The 19,263-nt window shown below is 56.1% G+C and overlaps 4 protein-coding genes across 4 annotated transcripts; 3 read left to right on the top strand and 1 right to left on the bottom strand.

The window, feature by feature from the left end:
• Positions 1–1,898: 1,898 nt before the first annotated feature.
• On the top strand, positions 1,899–4,814 carry LY79DRAFT_566263 (2-isopropylmalate synthase). Its single transcript, XM_060558800.1, has 4 exons — positions 1,899–2,274; positions 2,381–2,525; positions 2,612–4,189; positions 4,281–4,814. The coding sequence occupies exons 1-4, from the start codon at positions 2,267–2,269 to the stop codon at positions 4,437–4,439; spliced, it is 1,890 nt and encodes a 629-aa protein (XP_060409835.1). The 5' UTR covers positions 1,899–2,266; the 3' UTR covers positions 4,440–4,814.
• Positions 4,815–5,719, top strand: LY79DRAFT_566262 (uncharacterized protein). Its single transcript, XM_060558799.1, has one exon. It carries the CDS (start codon positions 5,016–5,018, stop codon positions 5,490–5,492), a length of 477 nt encoding a protein of 158 aa, XP_060409834.1. The 5' UTR covers positions 4,815–5,015; the 3' UTR covers positions 5,493–5,719.
• Positions 5,720–10,020: 4,301 nt separating this feature from the next.
• LY79DRAFT_524176 (armadillo-type protein) lies at positions 10,021–13,100 on the top strand (the record flags this gene model as incomplete). The annotated part of the gene is made up of 6 exons (XM_060555605.1): positions 10,021–10,069; positions 10,261–10,319; positions 10,403–11,209; positions 11,285–12,457; positions 12,510–12,753; positions 12,802–13,100. The coding sequence occupies 6 exons, from the start codon at positions 10,021–10,023 to the stop codon at positions 13,098–13,100; spliced, it is 2,631 nt and encodes an 876-aa protein (XP_060409833.1).
• Positions 13,101–14,678: 1,578 nt separating this feature from the next.
• Positions 14,679–18,270, bottom strand: LY79DRAFT_706537 (uncharacterized protein). The gene is made up of 10 exons (XM_060565030.1): positions 17,841–18,270; positions 17,694–17,783; positions 17,118–17,637; positions 16,945–17,067; positions 16,872–16,884; positions 16,427–16,821; positions 16,311–16,378; positions 16,049–16,260; positions 15,819–15,997; positions 14,679–15,756 (listed from the first exon to the last, which is right to left on the bottom strand). Exons 1-10 carry the CDS (start codon positions 18,008–18,010, stop codon positions 14,941–14,943), a joined length of 2,586 nt encoding a protein of 861 aa, XP_060409832.1. The 5' UTR covers positions 18,011–18,270; the 3' UTR covers positions 14,679–14,940.
• Positions 18,271–19,263: the final 993 nt, after the last annotated feature.

Raw genomic sequence — 19,263 nt, 5'->3', positions numbered from 1 at the left:
CACTTCCTTCTTTCTTCTTTCACGTCTTCCTCAACGGCACCCTTTTTCTACTCTTCTCCATGGGGTTCCCTAGGAGAGATGTGCTGTTCAACTGTTGGACGTATATACCACGCCTGCAACCTCTCTACATCTTCCGCTGCGAGACTAAGCAGAGGGTTTGATGTACCCAGTTGTTGTACATAGCACCCGCCTATTATGAAGATAGACATAGACGAAGACGTCTAAATCAGATTTCAGAAACCAAACAGTCCACGTCCACCTTGCCTCTAGTGACCAACCGAATAGTTCCCAGATCGCAAAGACGAACGTGATGGAAGCACAAATTGCGGGCTCAGGGCGCACTCAGGGTGGCTTGAAAAGAAGGTCGTGATAGTCACACGTGCCAAAAAGGACCTCTGGACCTTAAGTCCTGAGGGTCAGCTCAGCTCACAGGACGTTGGAATACGGCCTGTGGAGGCTTTGGAGCCCGCTCGTCAATCAGTTCCACGGTCTACGTTTAAGATTTGTGCTCGTATGGGTGCAGCTGCAACAGGTGCAATGGGGTTCCTGCTGTTAGCGGTCGTCTGCATGTCTCATCGATGGCGGCGGACGCGGAAAATACCTACCGTCCGGTGAAGAGGGGGTGACGGGGCCCACGGGCGAATGGCGCGATGCAAAGCGGCCGGTCATCGGGGGTTAAGCAGAGTGGGCGCCCCATCGCCGACCCCTCTCCGGAGCACGCGATTAGTCGGCCGCGGACCCTCGTAATCGCCAAGCCGCGGGAAAGCTGGGGGCTCGCGAGCGATGATCGGATGCGGTGTCGGTTAGGGTCGGCATACCCCCCACCTCAAAGACTCTCCATCTTGCCTGTATTGTCTGGGGAGTCGGGGGACACATCAGAGGAGGCATCGCGAAGTGGATTCTGCAACGTCAAGTTCGGAAAAGCCGTCCGAGACGGTCCCTACGAAAGCCGTTCAGGCAATGAGTCAGGCCCAAAAGCCCGGTTCAGAGGTAGACAGCTCTCGGACGAAGACCGGAGCAGGCAAGGCTTCGAGGTCCAGAACTAGAGCCAAAAGGGAGCAGTTGAAGCGCCATTGGTCGTCAGGACATATTTTCGATTGGCAGTTTGAGGGCGGAGGGTGGGCGGGAGAGCATACCTCGCGTGAAATCGACCGGCAGTCGCGGAAATCTACAAGCAGGGACGCTTGCAGGGTGGAAAACAGAAACAGCTGACGTTGGTGTAGTGGCTGCTACTGCGCTGCCCTGCGCTGCGCCGGGAGAGCAAAGCAACCCCGCCATGCACGACCGGTCAAGTTGGGGCTGCGTGGGAAAGGGGGCGACCAATGGGAGCAGCTGGGCACCGCTCTGAAGGGCGTGATGTGGAGAAGAGGGGGGACTCGAATGTGGGTCCCTACTCCAATGACATGGAGTTTGGAGCAATAACCTACCTACTACGTTATATAGGATGAGAAGGTGCAGGGAAAGAGAGAGAAAAAAAATTGAATAGGGAAAAAAATTGTCTGCCGCGTTGTCACTGCAGCGCCCACAGCTGCTTCGACTCGTTCAATGTGTAGGAGCCGGCGACTGCGGGCGATATGCACTGCGGCAGAGCACAGCGGCGGCCAGCAGGCACCTTGACAGCGGAAGTCCAACCGCTCTCTTCTTGTCTGCGTGGTGCCTGTAGACTGAGTCCTTACTGACCTGACTGCATGCACGATGCAGTAAAGGACGTTGGAGGACTAGGACTAGGCCTGCTGCACCGAGCCGGTTTGACGGACGCTGTGATCCAATCCAATATCAGGAATATCTGGGGGAAATAGAAAATGGTAAAGATAGTCAAAAGAAAGGCGTGTTCAACCTGCACTGCAGCCCATCAAGTCAGTCCAAGTCGATGCAAAAGATACAAAAGTGTACGTACCCGTGTCCCTTACAGCCTTTTCTAGTGGAGGGGCGTGTCGAAAAATGGAGACTGGGTTTGGTCGACGTCCCCGTCCTCCATCCTCGTACCTAGTTCCCGACGCTCTGCGACGGACGAATATTATGACTCAAAATCTTTCCCTCCTCCCTCTGTGTCTGTGATTTCTAACTCTCGAACCGTTCGCGATACTTTTTTCTACAAACACCCTTTGCGACCTCTCTCCCTCGTTCTGCAGACCAAGATACTCCATTTCTCCAGACTCTTTATTGTGTGACGCCACTCCCCCCCAGGAAAAGATCCGCCCTAGTTTTTTATTTTATTTTAGTGTACTTACACCTCCCCGCGAGATCTGCCCCGCACTCGCCCAAGATGCCCATGTAGGTGACTCGATGGATGCCCAAACAACCAGAACCCCAGAGCCACAATAGGCGAAGAATTCGCCCGGAGAAAATGACCGTAGACTAACTACCTCTCCTATGACAGGCTCAAGGAACCGTGGAAGAAGTACAAGCCCTTCCCTCCTCTCAATCTTCCCGACCGCCAATGGCCCTCCAAGACCATCACAAAAGCCCCGCGATGGCTCTCGACCGATTTGCGCGATGGCAACCAAAGCTTGGTTGACCCAATGGCACGTCTTCTACCTTCCTCACGGATTCCCCCCTACCGTGCTGTACATCTAGTCCCCGTGGCGCTAACACCGGCCCCCGCGTGTAGAACGGCGATGAGAAGTGGCGCTACTTCAAGATGCTGTGCGACCTGGGCTACAAGGAGATCGAGGTCTCCTTCCCGTCGGCCTCGCAAACCGACTTCGACTTCACTCGCCGCCTCATCGAGACCCCCGGCGCCGTCCCCGACGACGTATACCTCCAGGTCCTCTCCCCCTGCCGCGAGGACCTCATCAAGCGCACAGTAGAGTCCCTCAAGGGCGCCAAGAACGCCATCGTCCACATCTACCTCGCCACGAGCGAGTGCTTCCGGAGGATCGTCTTCGGCTTCACCGAGGACGAGAGCGTCGAGTTGGCCGTCAAGTGCACCAAGCTGGTGCGCTCCCTGACCAAGGACGACCCCTCCCAGTCCGGGACCAACTGGCAGTTCGAGTTCAGCCCCGAGACCTTCTCCGACACCTCCCCCGAGTTCGTCATCCGCATTTGCGAGGCCGTCAAGGCCGCTTGGGAGCCCACCACCGAGGTGCCCATCATCTTCAACCTGCCCGCCACTGTCGAGATGGCCACCCCCAACGTCTACGCCGACCAGATCGAGTACTTCTGCAGGAACATCACCGAGCGCGAAAAGATCGCCGTCTCCCTCCATCCCCACAACGACAGAGGCTGCGCCGTCGCCGCCGCCGAGCTGGCCCAGATGGCCGGCGCCGACCGTGTCGAGGGTTGCCTCTTCGGCAACGGCGAGCGCACAGGCAACGTCGACCTCGTCACCCTCGGCCTGAACCTCTACACCCAGGGCGTCTACCCCAACGTCGACTTCTCCGACCTGAACCGCGTCATCGACATGGTCGAGGTCTGCAACAAGATCCCCGTCCACCCCCGCGCCCCCTACGGCGGCTCCCTCGTCGTTTGCGCCTTCTCCGGCTCCCACCAGGACGCCATCAAGAAGGGCTTCCAGGTCCGCGAGCAGACGGTCAAGTCCAACGACGAGCACTGGCAGCTCCCCTACCTGCCCCTCGACCCCACCGACATCGGCCGCACCTACGAGGCCATCATCCGCGTCAACTCCCAGAGCGGCAAGGGCGGCGCAGCCTGGATCATCCTTCGCAAGCTCCAGCTCGACCTCCCCCGCGGCCTGCAGGTCGCTTTCTCCAAGGTCGTGCAGGACAAGGCCGACCAGCTCGGCCGCGAGCTCCTCTCGGACGAAATCACCGAGCTCTTCGAGTCGACCTACTACCTCCGCGACAACCCGCGCTTCACCCTCGTCGACTACAGCATCGCCCCGGACCGCTCGCAGTCCCCCGCGCCGCCCCAGCCCGGCAAGACCCAGGACACCAAGAACCTTCAGCGTGTGTTCGAGGGCGTCGTCGCCATCGACGGCAAGGAGCACAGGCTTCGCGGCCGCGGCAACGGTCCCATCTCGAGCTTGGCCAACGCCCTCAAGAGCGTCGGCGTCACCCTCGACGTCGAGGACTACAAGGAGCACGCCATCGGCGCCGGCCGCGACGTCAAGGCCGCCACCTACATCGAGTGCACGGCTACCGGCACCAAGCAGAGGTACTGGGGTATCGGCATCCACGAGGACGTGGTGCAGAGTTCCCTCGTTGCCCTGCTGAGCGCCGCCAGCAACGTGAGTGCTCTTTCTCTCTCCCCGACACCCTCCTCCCCACCTTGGCCGTGATGAATATCCGTCCGCCTGTTGCTAACGCGGAGCGCTACAGTTCATCGGCAGCCGCCCCGGGAGCCCCGTCTTCCACAAACCCATGCCCACACGGCCCATGAGCCAAGAGCTGAACCTCGAGTCGGCTAACGGAACAAACGGAACGAACGGTGCGCTGGGCTTCGTCTCGGTCCTCGAAGACAAGGCGAACGGCATGTAAAAAAGGTGGCAGTCAAGTCTCGAAAATGAGGCGTGGCGTGGGACGGTCTTTTTCTTCTTCTTCTTTTATACGCATTCAAGGGAATGAAAAAAAATGTTGGGGTTCAGACATGCATATCGTGGGGACGAGGTTGAGAATAAAAAAGCAGATGGATGACTGACCGGGCATGGCCGACGAGGTTTTTTGTCGTTAACTGTCGGCGGTGTAGCAGCATAGCCACGAAAGGCATTTTTTTCTGTATCTTCTTGTTGGAGCAGTTTTGCCAATGCATGAATGGGAATCTAGTCAAGGTGATCTCGCCTCGCCCCCCCCGTGGAGTGAAGACAGAAGAAGGACACCCCCTTTTGAACGCTGCCAAGATGCGAGACTATGACTACAAACGTTATTCGATATGGCTACGGCATGGGGAACTAACCACCCGTGTCCCTCCAGCCTTTCCTTTTTTTCCCCCGCTGCCGGGCTTGCCGTTAATGACTTTCTCGCCCAAGGTACCCCTTTACAGGCGTCTCAAGCAGTAAGTCCACAACTTCCGGCAACGGCAGCAACGGCAGCAGTTACAGCAGCAGTGACAAGAACATGTGGGCAAGGAGATGCAGCAGCTCCCTCAGCAACTGCAGCTGCGGTCCCCCCCCCGCCGCCCGCCACGTCCACGATGTGAAGGTGCCTCGCGTCGAGAGTCCAGGTCGAAAATCCCCCGTGGTACCAACGAAGAGGGGAGCGACGGCGACGATTCCCGCCGTGCGGTCCGGAGAGGCCTCTGGGATGACGGGCTGGCGGACTACCAGCCCGAACTATCAACCGGCCTACTGCCAAACCCGCGCAACCCAGCGGCCAACTGGCAAATGCTTTGGCAGGGTGATATTGAACGCCGCGGCGTCAAGTTACCCCGAAAGCTCAATGAGCCCAGGGAGATGTATCTTGACCTCTAGGGTGATGAGCCGCCTCCCCTGGGCCATTCGGGATGGCTGGACCTGCCACGCTCGAGACGTTTGGTGTTGCTGGACCGCCCCGAAAGGTATCGATTTTGGCACGATACAGCGCAGCATTACATGATATAGCGCCACGTACAACCCATCGGTTGATGGCTCGCCGTGTCGGCCGCCCGGACTCGCACCCGGATACGGGGCTGACATCTCCAGGCGACCACATATTCGGTAACCGAATCTTGTATAAGCGCCCGTGGCGAGACACTATCAGCAGGTATGCCCAGAGACAAGACTCGGCCGTAGGACTGTGGTGAGGAGAGCGAGAGCGAGGGAGAGAGAGAGAGAGAGAGAGAGAGAGAGAGAGAGAGAGAGAGAGAGAGAGAGAGAGAGAGAGAGAGAGAGAGCATGTTCTCTCCTCCGCAGCCATCCCTTCGTCTTCCTTCTCGTAACCTGCGGGGGGGCCTCATCGGCACGTTCAAATCGCCCCGGGGATGGCCGGGAACCATTACATATCGGTCTAGATAGCATCCGACGCAGTATGCAAACCCCGCTAGAGGACACCACATGAGGATGGATCTGTCTGCTTTACGGGCTCAAACCCGAGTCCTAACGTGGGCGATGGATGCTCTGTTTCGACTAGATGCATGCTTCCATGAACAGAAACCATCGGCGCACTATAACGCCTTGGCCAAGGATTCCCGCGCTACGCGTTTCTAACTAGGTATCTTCTCTTAGCACGAAAGATGTCGTCTGATGGTATCTATAGGGACCACTCCGAGCCACACCAGGTCTCTTGCCATTGCAGATATTAGCCATTTGTAGCTATTCCTTAGGTTAACGAGAAGTCAAGAAAATGACCTTCAACGCCTCGCAAGAGGCTGATGTAGAGAATTCAACTTCGATTCCATTGGCTTCAGAAGACCAAGCTGGGAGGTTTGGGCATAGCCCTTCCACGCTAGATAAAGAGCCACGTAGTATATAGAAAGATCAGGATTATAACAATACACATAACAATAGACACAACTCTATTAGAGAATATTTATATTTTCACCATCTAGTCTAAAGATGATAACAAGGTCCATCTATACCTAGGTGCTTATATCTATTTAGCAGCTTGCTTTTAGGCTACACTAATTGTCTAAAGCTGCTAACGTTAATCTTTATGCTTCTTGCAAGGACTAAGATAACAACAAAGCGCCGGTTGTCCGAGTTATTTAGGTGAAGCATGAAGTAATAGAGGTGGTTGCAGAGAGGCCGGGATTGGATATAGACAAGCGTTGAGCTAATCCTTGGGGCCCTTACTACGTGCTACATAATATTCCCTGACTACACGCCGACTAGGAGACTGACAATTGCAAGAAGAAGGGTCCTGTGGAGAACAAGGCTGAGAAGAAGCAGGAGGCAGAGGACAGCGAGGAGGAGAAGAGTTCCAGTAGCTCTGTAGGTACACTTCAACGTGGCTGAATGCGTATCGACAATACTAGGCTTGTTGCTCAATCCAGCGAGGACATCGCGCTTGGCGATCTACTTCGCGGACACCTGCCTGGGAATGCCGTCCCCTCAGTTTCGCGATGTTCAGGCTTCGTACTCTCCCCACCTACGACTGTCTGACCTGCGCAACGTTGGCACGATGATTTTTGGTCTTCCCTCCCCCCCTGATGGGAAGCGGTGCGCAGACGCAAACCTCTCGAGGGTGGGATACGGTTTCGAACGAGGAGACCAGGTAGAAAGGTTACTGCGAGCTTTGCGATGCAGGACGTTGACCAAGTCAGCAGTCTCCATCACAGGCATTGGACTCACATGAGAGGCGTAAGAAGATGGGCATGAAAGGTTGTTTCATTCCCGAACGTATCGGCCTCCTCACGTCCAAGACGACACATCAATACTCACAAAATACATCTGCCTGCGAGACGGTCCAATGTAGCCTTGGAAGACGATAGCAACCGGTGTTTCAAAGCTCCCTTCTAGAGTCCAGAACAAGGCTTGGCATATATGCATGATGCCGTTGGAGGTAGGGGCCACGCTCTAGAGCTATGTAATGTCAAAGAGGTACGTATGGTGGGCACATGGCAGAAAATCCGAGAGGAACCCATGGTATCAGATAATCGATCCCGTCCCTCAGTTTTCCAAATCTGCGTCAGCGGTGGGGTATGGTGTTGGTGGTTTCCCTCACAGGATGAAACTACATCAGACAGGCGGTCTTCCAAAGCAAGAGAGAAAGGGACTTCTCGTCAAACAAAGACCGGCGCCCGCCGTCCGCTCGGTAATGTAACAGCATCGTGTTCCCATGTGACGGCAGTCGGCCGCGGACGGCACGCAGGCAGACGGGCGGGCGCTCGGATGCCAGGAACCCAAGATGACGTCTAAGGCATGACTCGAGGGGGGGAGGGGGGGGGGAGAAGGGCGCTCGGGTGCTGTCACGTCCCTCCCCCCTCAAACCCCTCTGCATAGAAGGCCGAACTAAGGCGAGTACGGTAGAGCAGATTACCTGTTATAGATAGCCTTACGTGCGCACTTGCAAAATTTGGGTTCGGTAAGAAAAACCCAAGCTGTCGTCTCAAGCTTGGCCGGGCGGGGGAACGTAGCGTGAGCGGATGGAGGAAAGTGCGTGAGTTGGTTTGCGGCCCGTTCTGCTTCTAGCCACAGAGGGTAGTAGGGCTTTCTAGTGCGCAGGTTGCGTGTTTCTTGGAAGAGAAGGGTTTTAGGGGGGTCCATTTTGTGTTGTTTTTGTGCATGGCATGGCAAGGCAAGGCAAGGCACCATTTCCCGCTTCTGCATTTCTGAGAGAAGGAAATAAAATAACAAACCAGGCAAGGCAGCCCGGGCAACGCAGGCGCAAGCTGCAGCCCTGGGCATCCATCCAATGCAAGTCTCCTTTTTCGGTGTGGGGGGGTTTGCCCGTGACTGTGGGCGGGGAGGGGCAGATACTGAGCCCAAAATAGGGGGAAACCTCGAGGTACTTGAACACCCGGCACTTGTAAGCTTGGAGATCAAGTACTTCGCGACGGCTGCCTAACGGACGCACGGTCTCAGGCAGCAATCGGAGTACGTGCCTAGGCAGTGGACGACGCCGCATTAGGAAAGGGAAAAAACATGCTCCCGCATCCAGTATTTTGATTTAGTTTCCCCGCCCTCGGTTGGTTTACGTCGTCTCAGTCAGTCAGGTTGACATAGTAGTAGTAGTAGTAGTAGTAGTAGTAGTAGTAGTAGTAGTAGTAGTAGTAGTAGTAGTAGTAGTAGTAGTAGTAGTAGTAGTAGTAGTAGTAGTAGTAGTACATTGTCCCGGCTGAACCAGAAATCACAGTCTCAAGCAGATAAAGGGTAGATGCTGATATATAGAGAGTGAGGGACAGAGAGACAGAGAGAGAGAGAGCAAACGGGCGTCTCGCATAGGTTCATTCTTGGAGCATCCCATCTGCCTCAACCCAGGGTCTCCCAGAGGGCGTCCCCTATGGAGTGCAGGAGGGAGTCCAGGCTAGAAGTACGCGGAAACAACCCCTCCTCGGGGGTGTTTTTTTTTTCTTTTATTTTTTTCTTTTCAGGCACTCTCTTTGCTTCCCCACACTCATTAAACGCCCTTTTTCTTACCTCTCTGGTAGCCTCAGTAGCCCACTTCCGCCCCCGTTGGCTTGGCCAAAGTGGCGGTTTGCGTCAAAACCTGAAGTGACTCAGGCGTACCTCTTCCGCCAAAATAGAAGCAGGAATACCTGGCATTCTCAGCACTGCTCAGCCTGCTGGACAATCCCCCCAACTGATGACTGCCCCTTCCACTGTTCCAGTGTTCCCAGCATTCACTGCACCGCCTGGAGAAGTCGGAGCTGCCACTGCCACTGTCTGTCTCTGTCTCTGCCGTTCCCGCCGTCTCCATCGTCTCCCCCGTATGTATCTGTCTGTCTTCTACGGCTACCGGGCACACATACGCACACAGCATAATCGTGTCCCTGTGTAGGCAGTACACACAGCTCTCGCCGCTGCACTTTGATCGTCAACAACCTCGCCAGGTCCCGCTCCTGTCTCTCCCTTCACCAAACCACCCAAAGGGACAAGAGGGAAAAAAACAATAAGAAAAATCCTCACCTTCCTCCGACCCATCCACACAACCTCTCTCTCGCACACACATACACACACACACTGCTACCGTCTGTTGTCATCCCGGTTAAATCTTCTTTACGGTACGCCCGTGGCCCTCTAATTCCCTACAGACTTTCCTCCCAAGACCTTGTCTTTGGCACATCATTTTAATACGGATTCCAGACTGGTCCCATCTCTCTCACTCTCACTCAGTCACTCTACCTTTTTTCCTACTCTCCAACCGCACTCGCTCACTACCGACTGCCGACTGCTGACACACACACACACACACACACACACACACCCCTGACACCCCCGTCTCGTCTCTTTCACACACACCGCGCCAATCTACGAGCGCCTGTCGTCTAGACCGCCGTCGCCGCACAAAGCAACTGTCCCCCCCCCGCGTCGCCTTCCCTACTGCTTGCCGCTGTTGCTGCTCAGACCCAAGGTGCCTTGAACCCTTACCTCCCACCTGACACGTGCAACCTGTCAACGAGCCCCCCTCCGAACAACACGTCCAAACATCGGCACTGGCTCAGCCTTACCTTCTACATACCACCACCACATTTTGAGCGGCAAACATGTCGGGCTCAGAGATCAACCAGGTTTTGGCCAATTCGCTGTCGCCTGGTAAGTTTGGCTTCCTCGTCCCTTTGCCCTTGGCTTCATAGCATATCATCAGCGAACCCCTTCCCTCTCTCCTGTCCCTCCCTCTACAGGACATTGTAACCCGGCTCTGCCCTTCCTTGCCTGCTGTCCACCCCAACGCGCATCGCCAAGCACAACTCGAAGGATGAAGACGAGGCTAATACTCTGACCAGACGCGAACTTGCGCAACGCTGCCGAGCAGCAACTCACACAAGCCGCCGACAACAACTTTGTACGTGCCCGCCCACTTTTGGACGCCGAGTCCCCCTCCCCCCACCGCCGCAGGCAAATTTGCTAACCAACGTTTCCCAACAGCCCTTATACCTCGCAACTCTCGTCCAAGAGCTTGCAAACGACAGCGCCGATGGCTCCATCCGTGCCGCCGCCGGTCTCGCTCTCAAGAACGCCTTCACCGCCCGCGACTTCAGCCGCCACCAGGAGCTCCAGGCAAAATGGCTCCAGCAGACCGATGACGAGACCAAGACCCGGGTCAAGGACCTGACCCTGCAGACCCTCTCCTCGTCCAACGCACAGGCTGGCCAGGCCGCCGCCCAGGTCATCTCCTCCATTGCTTCCATCGAGCTGCCGAGAGGCCAGTGGCAGGAACTCATGGGCATCCTCGTCAAGAACGTCAGTGAGGGTGGCGAGCACCAGAAGCAGGCCTCGCTGACGACCATCGGTTACATCTGCGAGAGCCAGGACCCCGAACTGCGAACCGCCTTGATCGCTCACTCCAACGCCATCCTCACCGCCGTCGTCCAGGGCGCGCGCAAGGAGGAGACGAGCCTCGAGGTCCGCCTGGCCGCCATCACCGCCCTCGGCGACTCCCTCGAGTTCGTCGGCAACAACTTCAAGCACGAGGGCGAGCGCAACTACATCATGCAGGTTGTCTGCGAGGCCACCCAGGCCGATGACTCCAGGATACAGCAGGGCGCCTTTGGATGCCTCAACCGCATCATGGGTCTCTACTACGATAACATGCGCTTCTACATGGAGAAGGCCCTGTTTGGCCTGACCATTCTGGGTATGAAGTCTGAGGACGAGGACGTCGCCAAGCTCGCTGTCGAATTCTGGAGCACCGTTTGCGAAGAGGAGATTGGCATCGAGGACGACAACGCTCAGGTATGGTTCGCCACAGCCGCCTTCCCCAGCAACTCTTCTTCTTCTTCTTATTTTGCTAACCTTGCTTTTTTCCAGGTTGAGAGTGCCGACCAGATGCGTCCCTTCTACAACTTCGCTCGCGTAGCTGCCAACGAAGTTGTGCCCGTCCTCCTGATGCTCCTCACCAAGCAGGACGAGGATGCCGCCGATGACGAGTACAACCTGGCCCGCGCCGCCTACCAGTGTCTCGCTCTCTACGCCCAGGCCATTGGTGCCGCCATCATCAGCCCCGTCCTCCAGTTCGTCGAGGGCAACCTGCGTGCCGAAGACTGGCACCACCGTGATGCCGCCGTTTCTGCTTTCGGCGCCATCATGGACGGCCCCGATGAGAAGGTCCTCGACCCCATCGTCAAGCAGGCGCTTCCTATCCTTATCGGCATGATGGAGGACAGCTCCCTGCAAGTCAAGGACTCGACCGCCTATGCGCTTGGCCGCATCACCGAGAGCGTTTCCGACAGCATTGACCCCAACCAGCACCTGGACCCTCTTATTCGTTCCCTGTTCAATGGCCTGATGAGCAACGCCAAGATAGCATCTTCGTGCTGCTGGGCCCTCATGAACTTGGCCGAGCGCTTCGCAGGCGACATCAGCGACGCCCAAAACCCTCTGACCCCCCACTTCAACCAGAGCGTCACCAACCTGCTCGCCCTGACGGCCCGCCCCGACTGCGATTCCTACGTTCGTACCGCCGCCTACGAGGTTCTCAACGTCTTCGTACAGAACGCCGCCAGCGAGAGCATGGCGCCCATCGCTTCCCTGTCTGGTGTTATTATCGAGCGTCTCGAGGGCACTGTCCCCATGCAGAGCCAGGTTGTCAGCGTCGAGGATAAGATCATGCTTGAGGAGATGCAGACCAGCCTATGCACAGTTCTCCAGGCCATCATCCAAAGACTGGACAAGGAGATCATCCCCCAGGGCGACCGGATCATGCAGACTCTTCTTCAGATCCTTAGCACCGTTGGAAACAAGTCCAGCGTGCCGGATGGAGTCTTCGCCGCCATCAGCGCCCTCGCCAACGCCATGGAGGAGGACTTCTCCAAGTACATGGAGGCCTTCACCCCCTTCCTGTACAACGCCCTCTCCAATCAGGAGGAGCCCGGCCTGTGTGCCATGGCCATTGGTCTCGTCAGCGACCTTACGCGTTCTCTCGGTGAGCGCAGCCAGCCGTACTGCGACAACTTCATGAACCACCTGCTGCACAACCTCAAGGTTAGTTGCGCCACCCAAGCCCGTCCTTCCTTCATACTAACAATCCTTGCAGAGCACTGCCCTGAGCAACCAGTTCAAGCCGGCCATCCTGCAATGCTTCGGTGATATTGCTGGTGCTATTGGCGGCCACTTCGAGACCTACCTCTCCGTCATTGCCCAGGTATTGCAGCAGGCAGCGACGGTCAACGCCGGTCCCGAGGGTCCCTACGAGATGTACGACTATGTCATTTCTCTTCGCGAGGGAATCATGGACGCCTGGGGCGGCATTATTGGTGCCATGAAGACCGGCAACAAGAGTATGTGCACCGATCCTGGTTACGGAATCCCCGCTAACACTCTTACAGCCCCTGCTCTTCAGCAATACGTGCCTTCCATCTTCCAGCTGTTGAACATGATCGCCAGCGACATGAACCGCAGCGAGGCCCTCATGAGGGCTTCCATGGGTGTCATTGGTGATCTCGCCGATGCTTACCCTAACGGCGAGCTCGTCGACATCTTCCGTCAGGAGTGGCTCACCGCTCTCATCAAGGAGACGAAGACCAACCGCGAGTTCCAGCCCAGAACGATCGAGACCGCCCGCTGGGCGCGTGAGCAGGTCAAGCGTCAGCTTGGTGGCTCCGCCAACGTCATGTCGCAGACTTGAGTGCCTCGAGAACACGATGCTGCTTTTCGACTTGTTTGATTATCTACACCCATCCCCCGAGCCCAGCACCATATCCTGGAGCAGCCGGCTTCAACCTGTCGAAGCCCGGATCTGCGTCAAACTGAGGAGAGAGAGAACAGCCAACTACCCAACTCTTGCCACAACACAGCATCGAACGACACAGAGTCCTCTCTTGTGTATATAGACACCTTTGCACCACCACCCCAGGACTAATTCCACACCGAATACCCCTTGCCAGCACACACATCACATCACATCATGACACTACACCTGATTTCAAACCCCCTACCCCCCTACCCACCCCCAACCACACAACAACCCCCTACCCTCTTGGCTGTATCTTCTGGACTTTGATTTTTCGCGACGGATGGCTGGTTTAGAGCGAGAAGGCGGGGAGTCCTCATTGTCATGTACGCCTCGCATAGAAAGCGCGGTGGCGACCCAAAAATCATGTAGAAGGAGTTTCCCTCAGAAGGAACGGGAGTTTGCTATTTCATCTTTCCGATGGGGAAATGAGAACAATGAGAGACGGGAACACGAACAACGTCAATACACACACATTTCGGAGTCGGCCGTATCCTTTCTTGAGATAAGCGAGACTGGTCAAGTGATCAGGTTCATCAGGAAAGGAGGAGTCTTCGTCTCTCTCGATCAGGAGGCATTTCTCTAGGCCATACTTGGGTGCGATTTCGTCGGGGTGTCCTTCATCGGATCGACGCTTCCGCGCACTGTGGATGGGATGGAGAAGAACAGGTCTTGCGAAATGGGCCGATCAGGAGAGTGTAGGCGCAGTGAGGAGAGATGAAAGAAACCAGCAGAGGAAGACAGCGACATATATCAAAGCACTGTGACGGGGCCAAGTGGTCTCTTGTCTAGCACAGCCTCATGGCCGTAGGAGAGAAAGCGCTCAAATGGAATTCTGCCCCCTTCATTGTGTTAACTGCGTGACTCTTGTGCTTGTCGCCATGCGAAGTTGCCGTGACACCAAGGCAATCCGTGTGCCTCCCCGCCACCCACACCCGGCCAATACCTCGTTTTGGTCTGATTCGCATTGCAGTCCGTGACGGCCTTTGAGAAATAACCAGTCCGCTGCCTACCTGGTGTTCTGACGGTTCAACAGGGCTCCTCGTCAAAATCACAACAACAGGGTTTTTTTTTTTTTTCCTTTCCCCAAAGGAGAGGCAAAGAAAGAAAAGGGAGAACAAAACAACTAGACTGTGGTATCTCGATCTCTAATAGGAACGCTAGGCTGTACAAAACCGAGATGGAAACAGAAAACAAATTGTGAGAGGTTGAGGGGGTCGGGGGAAGAGAATTTGGAAAAAAAAAAAAAAATCCCACATCGAACATCCTCCCCCCCTTAAGTCCTACCAGCAAAAGAACCAAAACAAAAGCAAAAAAAGAAAAGAGTAATTGAGAGCATAATGAAAAAAAAATGAAAAAAAAAAAAAAAAAAAAAAAAACCCAGATGGTTATCCAATACCCTGCCTGCCCTGCCCTGCTTGCACCGGTCTTTTGCCTATTTATGTATTCCTGCCGGAGAAAGACGCAGTATGTGGTAGCGTAAATCACCTCGATTCGTCCCCCCCCCCAGCCCTGTCTTGCCTGCCTGCCCCTACCTGATTTTAGTCCTCATTCAAGAGTATAAGTTTGTCTATGAAGAAAAGACAAGAAGGGAAAATGAAAAGTGAAAATGAAAAACGAGGTGAAACCGCTCTGCCCGTAGAAGCCGCTAAGAAACATTATATGCCGTCTTCCCCCGGAGTTTTTTTTTTTAAAAAAAAGGCATATGCTTCCTGCCCTGACCGGTAAGATGGAGTTATGACTGCGTGGTAGACCCGAACCACCCGAGACCGGCGGCACCATTGCCTATCCAGCTCGTCGCCTGGACGGGGGCCGTGCCGTCGAACCAGCTCTGCAGCTCGCATTCGAAGCCGTCGGTGCCCGGGCCGAGGACGATGGAAGCGGCCCCCGGCGAGTTGTAGAAGGCGGCCACGGCGGCTGCGGCCGTCGGGTCGTATGGGTTCGTCGACGGCGGGGCGCCCGTGTCGAAGGCGGCGGCCTGCACAAGCATGCCCATGCCGTTGTTCGGGCTGTACGGTGAGGGGGCCTGGGAGTACAGGGGCGGAGAGAAGTGCGTTTGCATCTCGGGGGGTATCTGTTGCATTTGAGGTTGGGGTGTTGGGGTCTGTTGCGGGTGTTGCTGGTGCTGATGCTGATGCTGATGCTGATGCTGATGCTGCTGGTGCTGATGTTGACGGTGGTTTTGGTTTTGTGGATGATACAGTTGCTGGTGCTGCTGTTGGTGGTGTTGGTGTTGGTCTTGCGGCTGCTGTGGCTGTTGGTGATGCTGCTGATGAAGAAGTTGCGGCTGCTGGTGCACGTTCGTGAGCGGCGGGAGCGGAAATGAGGCGTTGTTCTGCTGGTGCTGTATGCTCGGTGACGGACTCGGGGGAGGGAGAATATTGGATGCTGTGCCGCTGCTGATGCTGTTATTCCGTAGTGATGACGGCAGCGGCTTCTTCTCGTCCAAAGGCGTTGCCGGTGGGCCGGGGAGCTGGTACTTGGGTGTATCTGAGCGCGGGAGCGGGAAGTTGGAAGACGACGAATGCAGCGGGCGGAGCGTGCGGTCATTCTAAAGAGGATGGTTAGCAACTCCGAGCACGTTGCGGACATGGGCGAGCCGGTCAGACGTACGCCGTCGGCCATGCTGCCTTCGAGGCTGAAGGCGGCTGCTTTGGGATCGCGAGAGAAACGCTCCAGCGACTCGAGCCAGCGCGAGGCCAAGGGCCAGGTCTGCTTAGACTCGATAAGGATAGACATGCAGCGCTGAAGCATGTTGGGGGCTTGTCTGACGATTGACTTGTCCGAGCAGACTGGGTTTTGTCAGATGGGGTTTCATACTAGTCTGACTATCGGGTTCTTACTGTTCTTGTACTTGACGAGATAGGTGGCGAAGAGGCCACAACTGTAGACGCAGAATGATGCCATCTGTGCCCCGACTCCTTCTTCTGGGGACCGCACGCTGAACTGGGCGTCGACCTGCTCGTATAGTTCCCGTACGTTGCGGAAAAGCTCATCCGACATGCGGGCGAAGAAGTTTCGGCGCCGGGGGTCTTTTTCGTCCGTTTTGATGATGCTGCTTCGGTTAGTTCTCGCTTCAAGCCATGCAACAAGTGGCACACGGACTTATCAAGATATGCTCTTCTCACCACGATGTTGCAGAGCTTCGTAACCATCGTGACTCCCAGATAAGCCTACGATCGTTAGCCTGCTCCAGTCCAGCCCCGAGACCTCGAACCTACCAAATCTTCGCCAACCGACTTGTGCCCCTTGAGCAGGACCATGCTCCACCTGTGATCTTGCGGAAGCCGCTGTTCCCAGTTGGTCAACTGTTTCGTCATGATGGCGTACTCGCTCGTCGGGTCCCACGGCTCGGCGCTCTTCATAGTGGCCATTGCCCTGCGGGCGATCTTGCCCCAATAGTAGTGTGCCTGCATCAGGCTCGCAAATAGAGACCGGGACGGTTGGTGGATCAGAGACGGATTCTCGCGCGCTGGGGGCGTATCTTCGAGAGCTGCGCGGGAGAGCGGCTCGCGGCCGCAGGCGAAGTCCTCCTCATTGCTAGGAAGCAGCGCCGTTATGTCGTTGGCTGCGAGAGAGACGGGCGACAGAGCGCCGCAGTGAAGGTTGTCTTGGCCTGTAATGCTTGTTAGCAGGAGCCTCGCATATGTGACGCTGATTACGGACTGTGCAACATCCACTGCGAGCTGTTAGCATGTGCTTTCTTCTCCCTCGTTTCTGGTACCCCTCCCCAGCTTACCAAAGTTCGCCTTGCGGATTCAGCCCTGATAATCATCTCTCTAGTAGGATCTTTCATCTTATAAAACTCTTCACGATGCAGGTGCATCAACACAGCCATTCGAGTAGCAATGCCGATATTGATCTGCCAACTGTCAGCCCGGGTTCTGGTATTCCCCGTCTCAGATGACTTGCATAGCTTCGATTCTTCCAACCGCCCCCTTGCTGTGCAAGACTCAGTAAATAAAAGGCCTGGCAACGCTCCAGGGTAGGTTCCTGGTATAGCTCGTTCAACGCCATGATACTGGCTCGCTCCATGAAGTAGTCCACGGCCTTCATTTCCCCTTGGTACCTCTGGGCCAGCGCTGGCGAGAAGCGGGCAGAGACGCTGAGGATGCCGAGCAGGAGGAACACGCTGACGGAACGGTGGTCTCGCTGCAGCTGCAGTGGGAATAGCTCCTTCGGGATGAAGCCTAGCTGGAAGTAATTCCGCGTGAATATGCGCACGGCATCGACGATCTCGGGGAGTGGCGGGAGAAAGTCCCATTCGTCTACGGATTTTCCGAGCCCTGGTGCGGGCAGCCCCTGCGAAACGGACGCGACGGACGAGCTGCGCTTCGCCTTTTCTGCCTCTCGCTTGGCGGTCTTCTCCGCCCTCAAGCGAGGGTGCCGATACTCGCGATCTAGATCCGGCTGGCCGCGTTGAGGGAAGACACTGCGGTCAATTAGCTTGGAGACTCGGCTGAGAGGATCGATTGGCGGTGTCGGTACCATTCATTGGCCGGTATGCCGGCTTCCGCGCAAGATTTGCATGGTGGTTGTGCCTTGTCGTGCATGCATTTGCTCCTCATGCGACGGCATCTGGACCTCGTTTAGCTCGTCGGGTCGTGGATCGCCAGGCGGGCGGATGGGACAAACCTTCTGCAGGCGATCGGAGCTCTCCTCTTGATGGGCGGTTTTGGCCCGTTCTGCTGGGTGTTGGGATCGAATGCGCCGAGGGAGTCGCTCCTCACGCTTCCGGTGGCGCTCATGCTGGCGTTCATGTCCAGATCCATCGTGTTCGGTTTGGTGTCTTCATCGTGGTTCATGGTGCATCGGGATGGCTGACTGGGCCCAGCTTCATAGTCTGCCGGCGAGCTCTTGCGTGCTGATGACGCTGATGATGCAGGACAAAAGAAGAGGAAAAAAACGGAGGCGGCGGGGGAGGGGGCGACGTGGAACTGGTTCTGCCGTCGGTGGGAACGGGAACGGCAGCCTGGGTGTTGGCAGCAGTTTAGAGCAGAGTAGACCGATCGCAGTTCCGGGGGGCCGGGACACGGCGACGGCGCGTGGGGCGAGGTGGTTGAGGATTATAGATAGGGACGCCGCGCAGCAGACGAGTGCGTCGTTGTCGGAGGGAGGTTCCTTTGATGACTGACCTATAACGAGAGCCCAAAACGACGGTTAGGCCCCGGGTTTACTTCCGACCTATTGATGCTTGGGTTTAGGAGTTTATCGGCTGCGGACTCAAGGCGCGCTTTAGTGATCGGCATTCAAGTCTGTCGCGAATTTGATGGCGTCAAACGGACCCCAACTCTAGATGGTTACGTTGCGTGGCGTCTCGACGGGATTGTTGTAATGAGCAGCAGGGTCAACGGAGTCTGCCGATACGCTAGATACGGATCCGGTAGCTAGCAGAGTTTCCAAGGCTGGAAAAGGGCAAAAGGGTAGCTGGGGTTGGGTTGGTATCCACGTGTAATATCGAGGAGGAGGGGGGGGATTGCCAAGCTCAAAAGGAGTTGGGCTATACGTCCTACTACCTAGTCGATTACCTACCTATTTGCACGAATGCACAACAAGCATGTAGGTAGTTTGATACCTTGGTACTGAGGTAACGTACCTTTTTGAGGCTACTTATGTAGCACAGACCAACAGAGTAGTATAGGTAGTACCTATCTTGGGGTAGTGGCGGAACCGGGGAAGGAGGGGGACGCGGGAGAGGGCGTGGGATGGGATGGGATGGGATGAGAGCCTTGTTGCACGTTCCAAGCCACCAGGAGGCAGTGTGGGCGAGACTACAACAGTGGGGGATTTTGCTTCCGGAGAAGCATCCGATGTTGAGCGAGCAGGAGTTGAGGCGATCATGGGTTCAGCCTGTTGCCTCGTGTCTGACGCAAGGACTAGCTGGAATGGAGCGTAACGGGCGTAACGATAGTGGGGGAGAGGGAAAAGAGAACAGCACCTCGGCATCCGCCGCGAGTCAGTTCTTATGAGGGCTGGATTAAAGTCATGCGGACACAAATCTATTTGGGGCTACCATCGCCGAATCGCGCCCTCGATTCCGATTCCGCGGTGCAATAAA

The sequence above is a fragment of the Colletotrichum navitas genome (genome assembly GCF_030913465.1).
Source record: "Colletotrichum navitas strain CBS 125086 chromosome Unknown LY79scaffold_77, whole genome shotgun sequence".
Taxonomy (NCBI): Eukaryota; Fungi; Ascomycota; class Sordariomycetes; order Glomerellales; family Glomerellaceae; genus Colletotrichum; species Colletotrichum navitas.
Note: the sequence above shows the minus strand (reverse complement) of the source record. Positions and strands in the feature narration are given on the sequence as shown.